The following is a 19,496-nucleotide window of genomic DNA, read 5'->3' as shown; positions in this document are numbered from 1 at the left end:
TTTTATCATCTCTGTTTACATTTATAGATAAACCGGGCCATATGTCAAGAGATTGGGGATTAGCAATTATTATACCAATTTATAAAAAGGGTAATAGAAATGACCCAGGCAATTATAGACCCATTAGTCTTCTGAGTGTTATTAGTAAATTGTATGCCAAACACCTATACTATAAATTTCAGGATTGGCTAACTTCAGGGGGGAAAATCAAAGATGAACAAGCTGGTTTTAGAGAAGGAAGATCAATGGTGGATCATACCTTGGTACTTCACCATCTGGTTCAAAAATACACATGTATATAAAAAATCCTCTTTTCGTGGCCTTCCTTGATTTTAAGTAGGCCTTCGATTCAATATCCAGGAACACCCTCTGGGAGAAATTAAAACGCACTACTATAAATGCCTCCTTTTCCTCATACAAGAGAACACCAATAGCAGAACGGGTATGTATATGTGGTAAAGGAGAAGTCGAAGATATCTCACATGTTTTATTGTACTGTGAGTTATACAGAGTTTATAGGTCAGTATATATTCTTCCTATTAGAGAGATTGCCAGGGAGAACAGATAATTTTTATGTAGGCTTTCTCTTCCAGGACTCGAAACCCAGCTATCACGTGTGCAGTGGCAAAATTCTGTGTTGCTGCAATGAACACAAGAAAAAAATTGGTTACAGAATTATAGCTGTCAACTTGTGCCAATTTTTTGAAGATATCTCTAACAATTTTTGGAAAATTATATTTACTCACATACTTAAATCAGCTCTCCACTCACGTAAACTAGGGAGTGACCCTAACTGTTTGAGAACATGTATTTTCTTAACTGGGATGTTATTATCCACTATTAATGTCAGTACTATTTTTTTAATATATTGTAAACAGTGATGTCTATTGCTGGACTATGACCATAATAAAGTTATATTCTATTATATTCTACTGGTGAAGCGGGCACAGCAGCGCCTGGGAGGTAATCCATTTGGTCCTGGCAATGTGAATTCATCTAGAGTGGATAGATGTTCTCTTAACATTTTCCTGCCTATTTTGACTTGCGTTCCTGTTTTGTCACCTATGATGCTGCTTTTGATAGGTTGGATTATTTTTTTCTTTTGCATAAAGACAGATGCAAATAAGGAATTAAGCAGTTCCACTTTCTCCCTGCCATCCATAACCTCATTTCTGTCTTCTCTTAGTTTATTGAAGTCAGCTTATGAGTAGGGCTGCCAATAAATTCGATTTATAGCTATCAGACGTACAAAACTTCATCCTTGCGTGCATCTGTGTATGCATTCACAAACATATACGTATAGAAAAAAATAGGTAATTTAAATACTGATGAAATGAAAAACAAAATACTTTTTGCATTTTATAATCATACAACATCACTCTCTTTAAAATAGTGCTTGATATGTTCGGTCTAGTAGAAGCTCTTAAATAATAATGCGTTTACATTTTTAAGATGCCATCCCGTTTTGGAATTCTGCCTCGCTTTGAGAAGAGTTGAGAAGAGTTAAGGACATTCGTCCCACCTACTTTATATTAATATTGGGCAAGTTCTGCGTAGTTTATTTGGCCCCGCTTCCAAAGTACTCACTCCAGTGGAACAACTAGCTGATTGATAGCTTTCCGGTGACTGGGAGGAGATCCAATTACTTCCGCTGGTGAGCCCAACCCTTTCCGTGCTGAGCGACCCGGAAATGAACCTGCTTTCAATGCAGAAGGCCTGAGTGGTAACGCGATGTCTGGCCAGCCGGCATTGCAGGTCAATGCGGCGTTTGCTGCACGTTATGGGAGGTACCGGCGTCGTGAGGAGCTGCAGCGGCGTGAGTGGTGGACAATGTGGTCGGGTTTGCGCTTTGGGGATTTGTTACTGCGCTGTCTTCATGTTATGCCTGATTTCTCGCTCCCTCAGTGCAGGACAAATATGGGGAAGAGGAGAAAGTCTCGAGTTCCGAGTCGGCGTCTAGCGAAGAGGAGGTGGGTAGGCGTTGAGTGACAAGAAGCCCTCATTTCTGTTAATCCGGGAGAATCGGGTTACGTTTCCTGACGGGTGGTGTTCCCCTGCTGCTCTGAAAGCTGACATTCCAAAGCAATTGGAGCGACGTCTGGGCCCTTTCTCTCTGCAAGTGAAACGCTGACTTCCCAGAGGTTCGCAAGGGGGAACTCTGAGTTTTGCTGCTAGGGGACGGGGTTTTTATCACCTTCCTAAAAGTGCTGCTTATAATTTAAATGTCTAAATTCTGAATTTAACTCTAATGCCTCCAACTTATTGAGAATTATTCGTGGTGTGTAAGGATTAAAAGCAAAAGTAATACATTAAAACATTGATAAAAGACATGGAGAGGGCTAGGCAGAATTCTTAGCAATTAGCACTGAATAAAGCTCTTTTCTGGGCAAAGGGCCATGTCTTCAGGGCTCTTTTGAAGAACAGCAGGGTCAGACCTCTTAAGGGACTCTTATAAAGGGCAGTCTAGAGCTTTCTGATGTCTGTATTTTTGAAGTTCTATCTTTGCTAGGACAAAGGTATCACAGAGCAATTTTTTTTTTCCAAATGGTAATATTCACCTCTGGTGGTTCTTTCCTTCCATTATAGGAACTTGACCCCAAACTGGATCGTGCTTTTTATTCCATGTTAGGCTTATTAAAAACAAAGGATCCCCGAATTTATCAAAAGAATGTCACTTTCTACACTGAGGAAGGTGAGTATTGTTTACAATTTTTTTGGATTAAGGCAACTGTCCAGTGGCTTTGTCTAAGCATACATACATACATACATACATACATACATATTTATTTATTTGAAAATTTATATTGCTGCCTATTAGCACATGGCAACCCAAGGTAGTTTACAGGGGTACAAAAACTACATATATAAAATAAAACTAATAAATGAAAATAATCAAATAAATTAATAAAATAATATAATAGCCTCCACCTGGTGACAATACATCACACCAGCCATTTAATGGGCTCCATCTCACTCTGGGTTCCCCAGGCCTGCTGGCAGAACCAGGTCTTCAGCACCTTCCAGAAGAGTGTTAGAGTGGGGGCCATTCTAATCTCTGGGGGAAATGATGTTCCAGAGAGACGGAGCCACCATGGAGAAGGTCATTCTTCTGGGTCTCACCAGATGTATTTCCCTCAGGGATGGGACCCCCAACATTCTTTGCCTCCCTGCTCTAGTGGGTTGGGTAGATATGACTGGTAAAAGACGGTCCCTCAGATAACCTGATCCCAAGCCATGAAGGGCTTTAAAGGTGACAACTAGCACCTTGAATTGTACCTGGAAGCAAATCGGCAACCAATGCAGCTCCTGCAGGAGAGGTAATACATGTGCACACCAAGGTCTGCACAAAACCATGTGGGCCGCTGCATTTTGCACCAGCTGGAGCTTCTGGATACTCTTCAAGAGCAGCCCCATGTACAGTGCGTTACAATAGTCAAGATGGGAAGTGACTAGGGCATGAGTGACCATGAGTAGGGATTGTCTGTCCAGGAAAGGGTGTAACTGGCGCACAACCCACAGTTGCGCAAAGGCCCTCCTGGTCACGACCGCCACCTGCTCTTAAAGCAGGAGTCGTGAATCCAGGAGAACCCCCAGATTACACACAGGGTCTGTTTAGAGTAGTGCCACCCCATCCAAGACCAAAGGTGGCAATTCTCCATGGGCCAAAGAACCCCAAATCCAGAGCCACCCAGTCTTGCCAGGATTCAGTTTCAACCTCTTGCTCCCCATACAGCCCCTAACAGCCTTCAGGCACTGTGAGAGGGAGGACACGGCATCGCTTAATTCACCACAGACTGAGAGATACAGCTGAGTATCATCAACATATTGATGATACCTCAGTCCATGGTGATGGATGATCTCACCGAACGGCTTCATATAAATGTTGAACAGAAGTGGAGAGCACAGAGCCCTGTGGGCGAGGGCTGAATCTCTCTTCTCCTATCGACACTGACTGAGAGTAGCTGCAGAGGAAGGAAGTAAACCAGGATAGCACAGAGCCTCCACTCTCATCCTGCGAAGCTGCTCCAGAAGAATACCATGGTTGATGGTATCGAGAGCTGCTGAGAGGTCAAGTAGAGCAAGGATGAATGCACCACCTCTATCCCGTTCCTTCCAGAGATCATCCAAAAGTGCGACCAGTGCTGTTTCTGTCCCATATCCAGGCCTGAATCCTGACTGGTAGGGATCTAGATAATCCGTTTCATCCAGAAACCTCTGGAACTGCCGCGCAACTACTTTCTCAACCACCTTCGCCAAAAAGGGAAGATTGGAGACAGGTTGGAAATTATCCAACAGGGTGGAATCCAGAAATGGCTTCTTAAGAAGAGGGCGGATCACAGCCTCCTTAAAGTACTTGGGCACTACCCTGTAGGGAAGCATTAATCACCGCCAGAGTCCGCCCGCCTATCAGCTCCCGGGAAGCTTTCACAAGCCAGGAGGGACATGGGTCTAAAATACAAGTGTTTGCGTACATACTCCCTAGGATCCTGTTCACTTCCTCAGGAATGATAGGGTCAAACTGTTCCCAAATAACAGAGCAAGAACCTGCCTCAGGGGCTTCCGATGGACCAGCAACCACACCGACATCTAACTGGGAATGAAGTCGATTTTGTCTTCCAGAAAATCCATAAATTCCTCAGCTCACCCCTTCAGGTGGACCTCAGTCTCCTCCTTCCCCAGGAGGAGGAGGAGGCGGCTCACCTTAAAGAGGGTCGCTGGGCGATTATCTGCAGACACAATTAGTGCGGAGAAGTATTTACATTTCGCTACATAAATCGCCACAAGGTAAGCCTTAATAGCAGCTCTTACCCATGTTAGGTCAAGTTCATCCCTTATCTTTCACCAGTGGTGCTTTAGAAGTCTCTTCATCCATTTCAGCCCTCTCAGTTCCTCTATATACCACAAAGGGCGGAGAGGTCTATGGATGAGGAGAGATTGCATGGGCGCAATGCGGGTTGTATTTGGGTTGAGTAATGATTTAACTTTACTAGAATTGTCAGGTGGTCAGTTATGCTTGATTCTCTTCTCAGATTCTTCCTCAGCCACTGTTTGTAAGAAGACTTCCACAAAGAAGAAAGAAAAGCCCATGTTACTTAAGGATTATGAGAGAAAAGTTATGGTGGAGAAGGCAGGGTAAGACGTAAAAAGTTGCACTACTTCATAATTAATATTTAGTCTAGAGATGTTGAGCACTAAGAATTTATCTTGCTTAAATGATTTAAGGAAGGAGTGTAATTGGCATAGCATTAGGTATATTTTACACTTATTTTCGAAGATTTATCAAGTCATTGATAAAACATGGATGATACTTATTTGAACCTTTAACTTCATGATAACCCCATATATGAACATTAAAGAAGAAACCCGATACATCCAAATTGTACACAATAAGGAACAAACAGCTTCTGTAGAACACATACTGTGTTTTTCCGAAAATAAGACCTACCCTGAAAATAAGCCCTGGCCTAAGTTTTAAGTATGTGCCTAATATAAGCTCTACTCAAAAATAAGCTCTAGTGAAGAGGGATGAGTGTGGCCAGCACAGGAGGTGGTGAGTGCATGTGGGCCGATGGTATCTGGCAGCAGCTGCAGACCACACAGCACAGGTGAGTTGATTATTTATTTATTTATTATTTATTTATTTATTAAATTTATATACCGCCCTATTCCTAAGGGACTCAGGGCGGTGAACAGCGAACGATAAAAATACATGTAATACAAACGTTAATAAAAAACCAATTGAAATATACTAAACACTCTGGTCCTAGATAATTCAAGACATCCCAGTTTAAAATAAAATCAAAAAGCAATATAAAGGGAAAGTTAGGCCAGGCCGGCCTGCTGAAACAGGAATGTTTTGAGGGCACGGCGGAAAGTGCGCAGATCCGTAATCTTCTGTATCTCTGGGGGGAGCTCATTCCAGATGGTGGGTGCCCTCACAGAAAAGGCTCTCCCCCTGGGGGCCGCCAGTCGACACTGTTTGGCTGACGGCACCCTGAGAAGCCCCTCTCTGTGGGAGCGTACTGGGCGGTGAGAGGCTATTGGTAGCAGAAGGCGGTCTCGTAAGTACCCCGGTCCTAAGCCATGGAGCGCTCTAAAGGTGGTAACTAAGACCTTGAAGCGCACCCGGAAGACCACAGGGAGCCAGTGCAGCTCACGCAGGAGGGGAGCCACATGGGAGCGCCATGCTGCTCCCATAACTACCCGCGCGGCCGCATTCTGGACCAACTGGAGCCTCCGGGTGCTCCTCAAGGGGAGCCCCATGTAGAGAGCATTACAGTAGTCCAGGCGTGAAGTGACGAGGGCATGAGTGACCATATTTAACGAGTCCCGATCCAGAAAGGGACGCAACTGGCGAATCAGGCGAACCTGATAAAAAGACCTCCCGGCCACAGCCGTCAAGTGTTCTTCTAAAGACAGCCGTGAGTCCAAGAGGACGCCTAAGTTGCGAACCCTCTCCGTGGGGGGCAATGACTCATCCCCAATAGTCAGTGATGGCACCAATTGACTATATCGGGACGACGGAAACCACAGCCACTCGGTCTTGGATGGGTTGAGCCTGAGTCTGTTCCTCCCCATCCAGATCCGTACAGCCTCCAGGCACTGGGACATCACTTTAAGGGCATCATTGGGGTGGTCCGGGGTGGAGATGTATAGCTGAGTATCATCAGCATACTGATGATACTTCACCCCAAAACCACGGATGATCTCACCCAGCAGCTTCACATAAATGTTGAACAGAAGGGGTGAGATAACCGACCCCTGTGGCACCCCACATACAAGGGGCCTCGGGGTTGACCTCTGCCCCCCTGTCAACACAGACTGCGACCGATCAGAGAGAAAGGAGGAGAACCACCGCAACACGGTGCCCCCCACCCCTAACCCTTCCAACCGGTGCAGCATGATACCATGGTCGATGGTATCAATAGCTGCTTAGAGGTCTAATAGGACCAGGACAGAGGAACAACCCCTGTCCCGGGCCCTCAAGAGATCATCTACCAATGCGACCAATGCCGTTTCCGTGCTGTATCCAGGCCTGAAGCCCGACTGGAACGGATCTAGATAAGCCGATTCATCCAAGTACTGAGGAAGCTGTCGCGCTACCACACTCTCAACAACCTTCGCAACGAAGCGAAGGTTGGAGACTGGACGGTAATTAGCCAACACTGCTGGGTCCAGGGAAGGCTTCTTGAGGAGAGGCCTCACCACCGCCTCCTTCAAGGCGGCAGGGAAGACACCCTCTCTCAAGGAAGCATTTATAATCCCCTGGAGCCAACCTCGTGTAACCTCTCGAGAGGCCAGCACCAGCCAGGAGGGACACGGGTCCAATAAACATGTGGCCGCACTCAGTCTGCCCAGTATCTTGTCCACGTTTTCCAGAGTCACAGAATCAAACTCTTCCCAGGTAATATTCTCAAGACTTGTCTCCATCCTCCCTCCCGAATCTACCCAGTCAGAGTCCAAATTTTCCCGAATCTGAGCGATTTTGTCATACAGATATTGTACAAAGTCCTCGGCTCTACCCTCCAAGGGGTCCTCCCGCGCTTCCTGGTGGAGCAGGGAGCGGGTCACCCTAAACAGGGCGGCTGGGCGATTATCTGATGACGCAATAAGAGCGGAAAAATAGTTACACTTTGCCGCTTTTATTGCCACCAGGTAGGTTTTAATATGAGACCTTACCAGTGTTCTGTCAGATTCAGAATGGCTGGCCCTCCAACTGCTCTCCAGGCGTCTTTTCCGGCGTTTCATCTCCCTCAGCTCCTCGGTGAACCAGGGAGCCAGGTGAGATCGACTCCGGGTCAGAGGCCGCAAAGGCACGACCCGGTCCAAAGCTCCAGCGGCCGCCCTATCCCAGGCAGCCACTAGGTCTTCAGTCGAGCCGTGTGCCAGAGCCTCAGGAAATGGCCCAAGCTCTGTCGAACCTATCCAGGTCCATCAGACACCTGGGGCAGAACCACCTCATCGGTTCCGCCTCCCTGTGGCGGGGTGTGGCGGTTCGAAGGTCAAAGCGAAGGAGGGAGTGATCTGACCATGACAAGGGCTCGATCGCTATATCCCCTCTCTCGAGACCACTCAGCCACTGACCAGAGACAAAAACCAGGTCCAGCGTGTTTCCCCCCCGTGTGAGTAGGGCCATGAACTAATTGGGTCAGGTCCATGGCCGTCATGGAAGCCATGAACTGCTGAGCCACCTCAGACGCCTCACCGACGGATGGCAGGTTGAAATCCCCCATGACCATAAGTCTAGGGGTATCAATCGCCACTGCGGCTATAACGTTGAGTAGTTCAGGCAAGGCCGCTGCCACGTGGCAGGGAGCCAGGTACGTAACCAGCAGCCCATCTGCACCCCATGACCCCACTTCACAAGGAGGGACTCACATCCGGACGTCTGAGGAACAGTGGCCTCCCTCGGACTAAGACCCTCTTTAATGATAACTGCCACCCCCCCGCCCCTTCCCTGTGACCTTGGCTGATGAAATGCCCGGAAACTGGGTGGGCACATCTCTACAAGAGGGACTCCCCCTTCCTGGCCCAACCAGGTCTCCGTAATACCCACCAGGTCCGCTCCCCCCTCCTGAACAAGATCACAAATGGGGGCTTTATTTACCACGGACCTGGCATTGCATAGCATCAGCCGAAGGCCCAGGGCCTGAGGGTCTGTGCCACCTGGGGAACGAGAAGAGCATTGGGGGCCGGAGCGTGCCACCGCTTGAAGACAGCGAGCGCGCATTCCCGCAACTTGATATGGCCCCCTACTCCCGCCATATCTGCCCCTCCCACCTACAGTACTGATGTAATGTCTATCAACAGCACAAGCTCTAACCCTCTCCTTGGCCCCAGATTCTGCATCTCCTCCGCCGTGCTCTTCAGATGGACTAGACCCCGTCCCTCGCGGGTTAATCCCTGAACCCATACAACTCACCCCCCTCCCGGGAGGCCCCCCAGCCTCATTATTTACATTGGAAACCACCCTCATCCCAGATCCCCTTAAAATAGAATTTGAAAAACTATCTAAAAAACCCCAAAGCTTCCGGTTCTTAGCATACCACCTCTCGGGGTTTACCTGTCCAAGCAGCAGCATGCGCCTTGCCCCCGTGCATGCGGGGCAGAGACCCAAGGACCAGCTGGCTGTGGGAGGTGCCCATGCATATGCAGCAGAGCTGAACTGGGGTGACGCCTTGCTGCATGCCACCTCTGACACACGTGCCATAGGTTAGCCATCACGCGCCTATACACTAATGCTCAAAGTTTAGGGAACAAATAGGATGAACTTGAAGTATTAGTACATGAAGGCAGATATGATATAGTTGCCATTACTGAAACTTGGTGGGATGACACTCGTGACTAGAATGTACTGATGGAAGGATACGAACTATTCAAAAGAAACAGACCTAACAAAAGAGGAGCTGGAGTTTCATTATATGTAAAGGATCACTACATCTCTACAGAAATACCCAAAACCAAGGATGAAAACCTCATAGAATCCATATGGGTCAATATAAAAGGTGGGGGAATGATATTGCTATAGGCCACCCAACCAAGCAGAAGAAATAGATGAACTCTTTGTTAATCAATTAATAAATGTATGTAGGAAACATATCACAGTGATAATGGCAGACTTTAACTACCCTACTATCAACCAGGAGACAAACTGCAACAAATGGGAGATCAAATAGATTCCTAACCAACTTAACTGACAACTTTGTCAACCAAATCAGGGGTCACCACATTTCAGACCTCAGGGGCCACTAAATTCATAATTTTAAATCCTGTGGACAGGGGTGAAATGTACTTACCTTTCCTACCGGTTCGCTGATGTGCACGTGCCATCGTCTGCACGCATGCCATCATCGCATGCGTAAAGCCTGCGCATGGGCAGATGGTCAAAACCAGGACGTTGAACATTGAAAACATTGAAAAATATGATCATAAAAGCCCAATCCAACACAATACCACTGGAAAAGAAAAACAAGAAATCCAAGAAGAAACCAGCATGGTTGCACAACCATCTCTCTGATAAAGAGAAAAGGGATGTATAAAAATGAAAAGAGGGACACATAACAAAGGCTGAATATCAGCAGATAGCCTAATCTGTAAAGATGCAGTCAGGAAAGCAAAGGCTCAGAACGAACAAAGACTTTTAACAAAAGTCAAAGATAATAACATTTCTTTTAACATATAAACAACAACAAAAAAAGTCAAGGAAACAGTCCATTAAAGACAGAAGATGGTAAGGGAATAACAGGCAGTAGAGAGAAAGCACAGCTGCTTAATTCATTCTTTGCATCAGTTTTCACACAAAAAGACTATAGCCCAATCTACCAAAAACATAATTGTAAAAGTTAGACTAGAAATAAAAATTAAAATAAGCATGAAAATAGTAAGAGAACACCTTTCTAACCTTGAATATAAATCACCGGGATCTGATGGATTACACCCAGAGTTCTGAAGGAGCTGGCAGATGTTATCTCAGAACCATTGTATCATACCTTTAAAAAATCTTGGAGCACCAGCGGGCAGGATAAGAAACATTCTTCCTTCGCTTGCACCTTGACAATAACAGGGAGGTGGGTGGATGGAATGCAGGGGTAAGAGAGTGGTATTCAAGCATCCGTCGGCTTCCGTGAGACATGCTGGCATCTCAAGGACATGCCAAGCAGATGTCCCGGCGTGGCTGGCTGTTTCCCATAACAAATGAACAGAAGCGATTGGTGGACATTTTGGACTGTGAGTGGCCTGTAGGGAAAAGGGGGACTTAACTACACTCACTTTTGTGTGGAAAACCAGACCTGGTTTCGCTTCTTCTGTGCCAGTGTGGTTTATTCAATAAAGTTTTAAAATAACGTCCCAGGAGTTCCCTTTTCGGGATTCACTAACTGGACAGTTGACATCAAACCAGCTCTCCATATAGCTGCCTACCTGGACTCCACCAGGAAGTTGGCAGCTTCAAGATGTCAGCAGCTGACAAAGAAAGAGATGGTGGGGCCCAAGCCAGGGGAAGCCCCCTCTCAAGAGGTCCCAGCAGCAGCTGAAGCCAAAGCCAGGATGCAAGCGGCACGCCCTAAACAGAGAAGCCAGAGCAACAGCCCATGCTCAAGGGGGAAAGAGTGATGGAAGGTGTTCTGTCCCCGTCTCACACACGCACACAAACAGTCAGGAGTTAATAAAACCAGCAGTCAGGAATTCCTTTGAGATAACAGAATTGGCAGCAACCCAGTAGCTGCCTGCCAAAGACTTTACTCACAAAGGGAGGTTTTTCTCCTCCGTCCGATACACCAAAATAAGTCCACAAAGCCAAAGAATTGTCAAATTCAGTCCATAATAAATACAAGGAGGGCATATAACGAAGTTCCAGAAATGCAGTATGACTTGCTAGCTTTTCAGTTTTGTCCGTCACAAGGCCTGAATGGCAACCACACCCCCTTTTATCCCCTGTGGGGTGTGGTCCAGTGACTCAGCTTAATCTCTGGCACGCCTCTTTCTCTGCTGTGCACGCTTATCTTTCTGACGTTGTCGGGGATCCGGCCAAGACTCATCTCCGTCGCTGTCTTAACTGCGGCTGCTCGGAAGTGCCTGGCTCCTGGCCTATCTCTTGGCCTTCGGACGACACCTGAGGCATTGCCAGAGAGGAGGGTCCTGGAGAGGGAGGCCTTGCCAACTCCTCTCCTTCACTTTCGAAGTCTTCTTCCTCTGATAAGACGGGCTTGGGGGTCGGAGTCACAACAGAAGGCCCCAGGGGCTGATGGCCAAGCCACATAGGGTAGGCGGTAGAAGTGGAGCACCAACAGATTAATCCTGGAATCACGGTGACCCAGAGGAGCAATTGGAATGCTAGGTGAGCAGCTAAGTGGGATGACCCAACTGAGTGGAAGTTCCCAGCCACGGTTCCCAGTCTGTCGATGGAATAGCTGAAGGAGAAGTTCAGCGGGCTGGAAGTCCGGGGAGCCACCTCAATGAGGGCCATGACTGTGGGAGCTGGGATGAGTGCCATGAAACTGCTGCCTACCCCATCTCCCACCCTCCTGCAGCCAATGGTGCCACCTCTACTTGGGGCAGTGAGAGCCCCCCAGCAAAAGAACAGTGGCTCCTGTTCCCGCTGCCTCCCCACTGTTCGGCAAGGGGCCGGCACACGCAGCTCCAGCGGAAGCTGGGGTCCTTGGTCAGACACCCCTGGCAGCAGTGGGGTTGCCACCTGGATACTTCTTGGTGCAAGAGAACCGATGGGCGACCCAACAACTTGGCCTATTTCTTTTTTTTTTTTATAAGTTTTTTTATTTATTTTCTATTAAAAAAAAAGATATATTTATTTTTTATTTATTTTTATTTTATTTCAAATTTATATACCGCACCTTCTCTCGAAAGACTCAGGGCGGTGTACAGCTAGATAAAAACATACAATACAAACATTAAAAAACAATTAAAAGGATATATATTAATTTGGCCCCAGTTTAAGATAACAAACCAATTAAAAATTAAAAATATGTTAAGCCAGCCCGGCTTGCTGGAAAAAGAAGGTTTTAAGGGCACGGCGGAAGGCACCGAGGTCTTGGATTCTCCTTATCTCTGGGGGCAACTGATTCCAGAGGGTAGGTGCCCCCACAAAGAAGGCCCTCCCCCTGGGGGTCACCAGCCTACATTATTTGGCTGATGGCACCCCCGAGGAGGCCCTCTGTGGGAGTGCACAGGTCGGTGGGAGGTCATCGGTAGTAGCAGGCGGTCTCGAAGATAACTAGGTCCTATGCCATGGAGCGCTTTAAAGGTGGTAACCAACACCTTGAAGCGCACCCGGAAGACCACTGGGAGCCAGTGCAGCTCACGTAGGAGCGGTGTTATATGGGAGCGCCAGGCGGCTCCCGTGATTACCCGCGCGGCCACATTCTGGACCAGTTGGAGCCTCCGGGTACTCCTCAAGGGGAGCCCCATGTAGAGAGCGTTGCAGTCCAGGCGAGAGGTGACGAGGGCATGAGTGACTGCACAGGGAATCCCGATCAAGAAAGGGCTGCAACTGGCGAATCAGACGAACCTGACAAAAGGTCTCCCGGGCTACAGCCGTCAGATGTTCCTCCAAGGACAGCTGCGTATCCAGGAGGACTCCCATATTGCGTGCCCTTTCCGCGGGGGCTAAAGACTCGCCCCCAATAGTCAGTGATGGAGTCAACTGACTATATCGGGATGCTGGGAACCACAGCCACTCAGTCTTGGAAGGGTTGAGCTTGAGCCTGTTCCTCCCCATCCAGATCCGCATAGCTTCCAGGCACTGGGACATCACTTCAAGGGCATCGTTGGGGTGGCCTGGGGTGGAGATGTATATAAACATTTCATCTCTCCTTAAACAGTCTGTTGTCTTGATTACAAATATTTCTGTACAGCATCCTTCCACAAATTATATACATTGAACAATTATACCTTGTGTAACTTCATTTACTTCATAACATATCTTCTAGTACAAATACAATAACATTAAACAGTTATTCTCTCTTTTTTTTTTAATTTGATTTTTATTATAACATATAGTGTGATACATTCAATACTTTTTCGGTTCATTGGTGCAAATATATACATATATACATCGACTTCCGGTTGGTGACTCGTGGTGTCATGGCGTGGTGAGAGTGATCGCTCTCTCCCACTGCCACTTAACCCAACGTTTTGGGGACCGTTCGAGGCGTGGAAGCCTGGAGGGCTTCGCGGACAATAGTGGGGCTTCGGTGAGTTGAGTGGTGGAGCGCAAACCCACCCGGCGCGACCGATTTCCACTGTCAAGCTAACGGGGCGCATCTGCCTCTTAATGGCAGACTCGAAGCCACGATAGCCAACAAGAGGGGAAGCAAAGATTCTGGGAAAGAGAGGCGAGCGCACTCGTAACCACTTTCTTCAGAGCACGCCTGAGATCGGAAAAGCTTTGCTGGCTGGGTCGGAGTGGAAGGACTCATAAGAGGAAAAAAGCGGCGATTGAAGGAGAGGAGGAGGTTTGACAGCTAAAAAGATCGCAGACAGGCCGGCAAGAAAGAAGGAGGAAAGATCGGCAAGCGGAACAGCGGCACTACCTTTCTGGATCTAACTTGCTGTATAGATCGAGCGCTGAGGACGTGGGAAAGAGATTCTACTGACTGGAGAGGAGAACGACCGGAAATTTAGGACCGGAAGTGCAACCATACTTAATACCAACGAGAAGAACAACGAAGAGCTAGAGAGGAAAGAAGGAGCACCAGGAAGAGATAAACGGAACAATCAAACTTACTTTTACAAGGTGTTGGAGATCTTGAAGAAGCGAGAAGTAGAAGGGTGATATTAAATTAATGTACCTTTCTGCATAGACTCTAGCAAGTGTGGTACTTTTTTTTTTTTTTTAATTTGATTTATATGCCGCCCTTCTCCGAAGACTCAGGGCGGCTTACAATGTGCTCAGCAAGTACTTGAAGGGACTAAGGAGAGCTGAATTTAAATTTATATTAACACATATTGTTATTAGTTTAAAAATAGTCTAAAATTATAATATATACATATTTATTCTTCTTTCTTTTGCTTCTCTATACGTTTAAAGTATTTAAAATATTTATATAAGTATTCAAAATATTTAAAGTACCTATATATTCAAAGTATTAAAAGTACTAATACAACATAGCTAATTAATATATTTAAATCTTTGTATAGACATATTAGAATCTACTCTCTTCTATTTATCTATCTATTTATATACCCATTTATTTACATATTTATATATTTATATTTATATATCTACTTATCTATCTATTTATATATCACTTATTCATTAGATACTTTTTTGTCTTGTTTTTCTATTTTCCATTGCATAGAGTGGCTATTGACTGATCACTGTGTTTAATATTACCAAGGATTAATTTTTATAAAATAGTGATTTATTCTATAACTTCAATTAATTAAGTGCTTACTGATTGGACACTGAGTATTAATTTATTGATTATATATATTTGTACTGAAAGGATTTATCATTATTATTACCTTTTTTTCTGTTTAAGAATTGAGAATCTAATTAATTAATATCAGGAGTTAAACTAAATAAGAAACACAGTTCCTAAATATTGATTAATCAACAAAGCTAAGTAGTGGGCAGCATAGCGGAGAAAAGGTCGACTGTATTATTACTACCTGTTTTGTAAATTGGGAATACCCCCAAAAATTCTCTTCTTAGTCCTGGTAAATTAAGCAAGGGAAGTCAATTAGTGGATGACTGTTTGGAGAAACATAGAAAGGATAGTCAAAGAACAGGCGAAAGCACTGAGGGAGATGACAAGTTTTGCATCCACTGTGGCAAAAACAGGAAAGAAAGTAACTCCCAGCGTATCAAGTCCCACAATTACAATGTTGTCCCCTGCAACCCAAAAATCGATAGAAGGGCTACCAAAAATCGAGAAATCATCAGTGATTCCAACAATGCAAGCGATGCAGTCGTCATTAGCAATGATCCAAGAGACAATGCTCTTAATGCAAGAGAAAATGTCTAACAACCATCAGGAAATGAAAACAGACATACAAGGCATTGACCAAAAAATGAGTGACATACAACAAGCCATACAAAAGAACGAACAGAGAATACAAAAAATAGAATCCAAGGTGGAACAACAAGAGAAAGATCTAGAGACAGTAGATCAAAAATTAATGGCCCAGAACAGAGATTTGGAGGACTCGATTACGCAGTTGGAAATGGATAGAGCTTCTTTCTATCTGCATTTCCAAAATGTTACAGAAGACAAGGACGAAAATTTAGGCCAAGTAATGGCTGAATTAATAGCGGAGGTGCTCCAACAGGATACAGACGATATAATAAAAGAATTGGACGAGGTGTACAGAGTACAGACGAACTACGCTAGACAGAATAAACTACCCAGAGAGGTACATATAAGGTTCGCAAGAAAGAAAGTTAAGGATATCTTTTATAAAATGGTAAAAGAAGAACCGATCAATTATAAGGAAAAGGAGGTGGTTGTCCTGAAGCAAGTGCCGAGGAGGGTGAGAGAACAACGAAGAGACTACAGATTCCTTGCCACACAGCTGAACAAAAGGAATATACTTTTCAGATGGACCTTGCCGGAGGGTATGCTGATCACTTGGCAAGGGAGGAGAATTAAAATAAACAGTTTGGTGGAGGCTCAAGAATTCCTTGACCAACTGAGAGGGTCAGAAGACGAACAAAGTAGCAAAGAGGAATTGGAAGCTGTGATCACAGAAGAAGAACTCACCCAAAGAAGATCCCAAGAAGAGGTCCCGACGGGGAAAGAGAGCTCGGAGGAGAAAGAAAAGGAAGAGAAAGAAAGTAGAGAAGCAGGGAAGAAACAAAGACCTCAAAGAGCAGTCCGAGCAAACACCAACCTCAAATTTAAGTAAATTAACACAAGGCAAAAAGGATGAATGATTGGAAAATCCTATCGATTAATGTAAATGGACTTAATGATCATAAAAAAAGAAAAACCTTCTTTAACAAATTAGTCACACAAAATGCAGACATAGTCTGCCTTCAGGAGGTACATATTAAACAAGAACACAAAAAATATTTGGAATATAAAAAATTGGGGAATCTCTACACCTCCTTAGCCATGAAGGAAAAGAGAGGGGTGGCATTATATATTAAAAAAGAAATGAAGACAGAACTGAAATATGTAGACCCCAAAGGGAGATTACTAATTGTTGAAATTGAGAGGGGCAATTTGGCAATATTAATAGCAGAGATTTATGCACCAAATAAAAATCTGAAAGAGTTTTTCAATAAGACACGAGAAATAATAAGAGGATTAGATAACAACAATATTTGCATCATTGGGGATTTCAACGGAGTGGTCGACGCGAACAAAGATCACAAAAGATCCAGAGGTCAAAAGAAAAAAAGGAAAAATTTACCAAAAACCTTCTTCGACTTAGTGGATGAACTAAACCTTGTAGATATTTGGCGAACACTACACCCCAATAAAAGACAATACACCTTTTATTCTAACCCCAATAAATCATGGTCTAGAATAGACATGATGTGGATAAGCAGGAACTTGGGTATGGACATTGTATCAGCAGAAATCTTACCCAATACCTGGGCAGACCACAATCCATTGGAAATCAGGTGGAAAAGTAGATATAAGAGAAAGAACACAAGATGGAGAATGAATACACAATTTTTGAGAGACAAAAAAAATATTGACAAAGTCAGGGCAGAGTTAGCAATTTTTTTTGAAGAAAATGAAAAAGAATTAATGGACCGGGGAATAATCTGGGACACGATAAAGGCCTATTTAAGAGGCCTAATGATATCATATGGAGCATATAGAAATAAAGAGAGGAGAGAAATTCAAAGAACATTGCTAGAAGAACTGGCAAAGGCAGAGAAAGAGGCGCAACAAAACCCTGACAATGAAATAACAAAAGAAAATTGGATGAACATTCGTCATAAATTAAATATAATTGATCAAGAAAAATTAGCATATAATATTAAGAGAACAAAACAATATTACTTCGAGAACGCCAATAAGCCAGGAAGGTGGTTATCCTACAGAATTAAAAAAGAGAGAGAGAAAGGAATTATTCTCCAATTAGAAGACACCGAAGGCCATATCACAACTAAGGAAGAAGAAAAACAGGAAATAGCACGCGAATTCTATGCATCTTTATATAAAGAAGAAGATATACCCAAAGAGAAAGTAAAACAATATTTATTGGAGGAGGGAATGCCACAGATTGGAGAGGAGGAAAAAGAGATGTTGAACAAAGAGATCACATTAACAGAGTTAAAGACTGCAATTGCCAAATTGAAAAAAAACAAATCTCCGGGCCCGGATGGATTCCCAGGGGAATTATATAAAAATTTAGAATTAGAAGACATTTTACTCCCAAGAATGCTTGAAATTTTTAATGAGGCCTTAATGAAAAACAAAATACCAGAATCTTGGAGAGAGGCCTATATTACACTCTTACCAAAAGAATACCATCGGATCGGATACCAAATTGATACAGAATTATAGGCCAATTTCCCTTCTTAATATTGATTATAAAATATACATGAACATATTAGCGGAAAGATTAAAAAGAATCCTCAATAAGATAATACATAGCGATCAGAATGGATTCCTCCCAGGGAGGCAAATTAGGAATAATACAAGGACGATTCTGGATGTGATAGAATATTACGAGGAACACCCGGAAAAAGAGGTGGCATTAGTATTTTTAGATGCACAGAAGGCCTTCGACAATTTGAACTGGGAGTTTATAAAGCAACAACTGAATATAATGGGATTTGGACAAAATTTTACAAACACAATAAACACGATTTATGAGAAACGAAGGGCCAATATTTTAGTAAATGGTGAACTCACCAAAACATTTCAGATCAGCAAAGGAGTAAGACAGGGATGCCCAATGTCACCACTTTTGTACATATTGGCACTAGAAGTACTATTGAAGAAGATTAGAGAGAGTGATCAAATTAAAGGGCTTAAAATTAGGAAAGAAACATATAAAGTTCAAGCGTTCGCGGACGATGTCGTTTTAATCATGGAAGAACCGGTGGAAACAGGTATACAAATATTGGAAATACTTGATAAATATGGAGAAGTAGCGGGGCTCAAATTAAATAAATCTAAAACCAAAATGCTCACCAAAAATATGACGAAAAACCAGAAGGAAACCTTGGAGAAATCTATGGGAATCCAAATTGTGAAAAAAGTTAAATATCTGGGAGTATGGATTTCAACAAAGTACCTGGCCCTCAAAGAGGATAACTATGTCCCCTTGGTAAAAAGCATTAAACAAGACTTAGAGAAGTGGGGGAAACTGCAAATTTCCTTCCTTGGGAGGATAGCGACAATTAAAATTTTATTTATTTATTTATTTATTTTTCATATTTGTATACCGCCCTACTCCCGAAGGACTCAGGGCGGTGAACAGCCATAATAAATACAAATACATATAGAAGTTAAAAACTATTAAGAAACAGATTAAGTAATTTAGGCTCAAAGATTAAAAAACATCCAAATTTATCTAAAGAGGTTTAAAACCCAATTTAAAAGACAGTTTAAAAGCCAATTAAAAAGGGAGAGTTAGGCCAGACCAGCTTGTTGGAATAGAAATGTTTTCAAGGCTCGGCGGAAAATGCGTAAGTCTTGGATGTTTCGTAACTCCGGGGGAAGCCCGTTCCAGATGGTAGGTGCCCCCACAGAAAAGGCTCTCCCCCTGGGGGCCGTCAGTCGACATTGTTTGGCCGACGGCACCCTGAGGAGTCCCTCTCTATGGGAGCGAACTGGTCGGTGAGAGGCTATTGGTGGCAGGAGGCGGTCTCGTAAGTACCCTGGTCCTGAGCCATGGAGCGCTCTAAAGATAGTAACCAAAACCTTGAAGCGCACCCGGAAGACCACTGGGAGCCAGTGCAGCTCGCGCAGGAGGGGGGTTACATGAGAGCGCCACATTGCTCCCATTACCACCCGCGCGGCCGCATTCTGGACCAGTTGGAGCCTTCGGGTGCTTCTCAAGGGGAGCCC

At 44.5% G+C, this 19,496-nt stretch overlaps 1 protein-coding gene and 1 long non-coding RNA gene across 3 annotated transcripts in view; one reads left to right on the top strand and one right to left on the bottom strand.

Annotated features, from left to right (window-relative positions):
* Positions 1-474: 474 nt before the first annotated feature.
* LOC139313011 (uncharacterized) lies at positions 475-1,634 on the bottom strand. The gene is made up of 2 exons (XR_011600060.1): positions 1,444-1,634; positions 475-640 (listed from the first exon to the last, which is right to left on the bottom strand). It is a non-coding gene; the product is annotated as an uncharacterized lncRNA (long non-coding RNA).
* Positions 1,635-1,695: 61 nt separating this feature from the next.
* Positions 1,696-19,496, top strand: part of KRI1 (KRI1 homolog) — a 106,699-nt gene continuing 88,898 nt past the window's right edge. The window contains exons 1-4 of one of the 2 annotated variants that reach the window (XM_070938295.1): positions 1,696-1,816; positions 1,906-1,970; positions 2,587-2,692; positions 5,031-5,133. In XM_070938295.1, coding sequence (XP_070794396.1) covers positions 1,732-1,816; positions 1,906-1,970; positions 2,587-2,692; positions 5,031-5,133 — 359 coding nt within the window. In that variant the 5' untranslated portion in view covers positions 1,696-1,731. The other variant, XM_070938296.1, reaches the window with a different exon arrangement.

This window comes from Pituophis catenifer, unplaced genomic scaffold (genome assembly GCF_029215685.1).
Source record: "Pituophis catenifer annectens isolate HBS135680 unplaced genomic scaffold, rPitCat1.0.hap2 SCAF_2, whole genome shotgun sequence".
NCBI lineage: Eukaryota > Metazoa > Chordata > Lepidosauria > Squamata > Colubridae > Pituophis > Pituophis catenifer.
The sequence above is the reverse complement of the archived record's forward strand: the minus strand, read 5'-3'. Positions and strand labels throughout refer to the sequence as shown.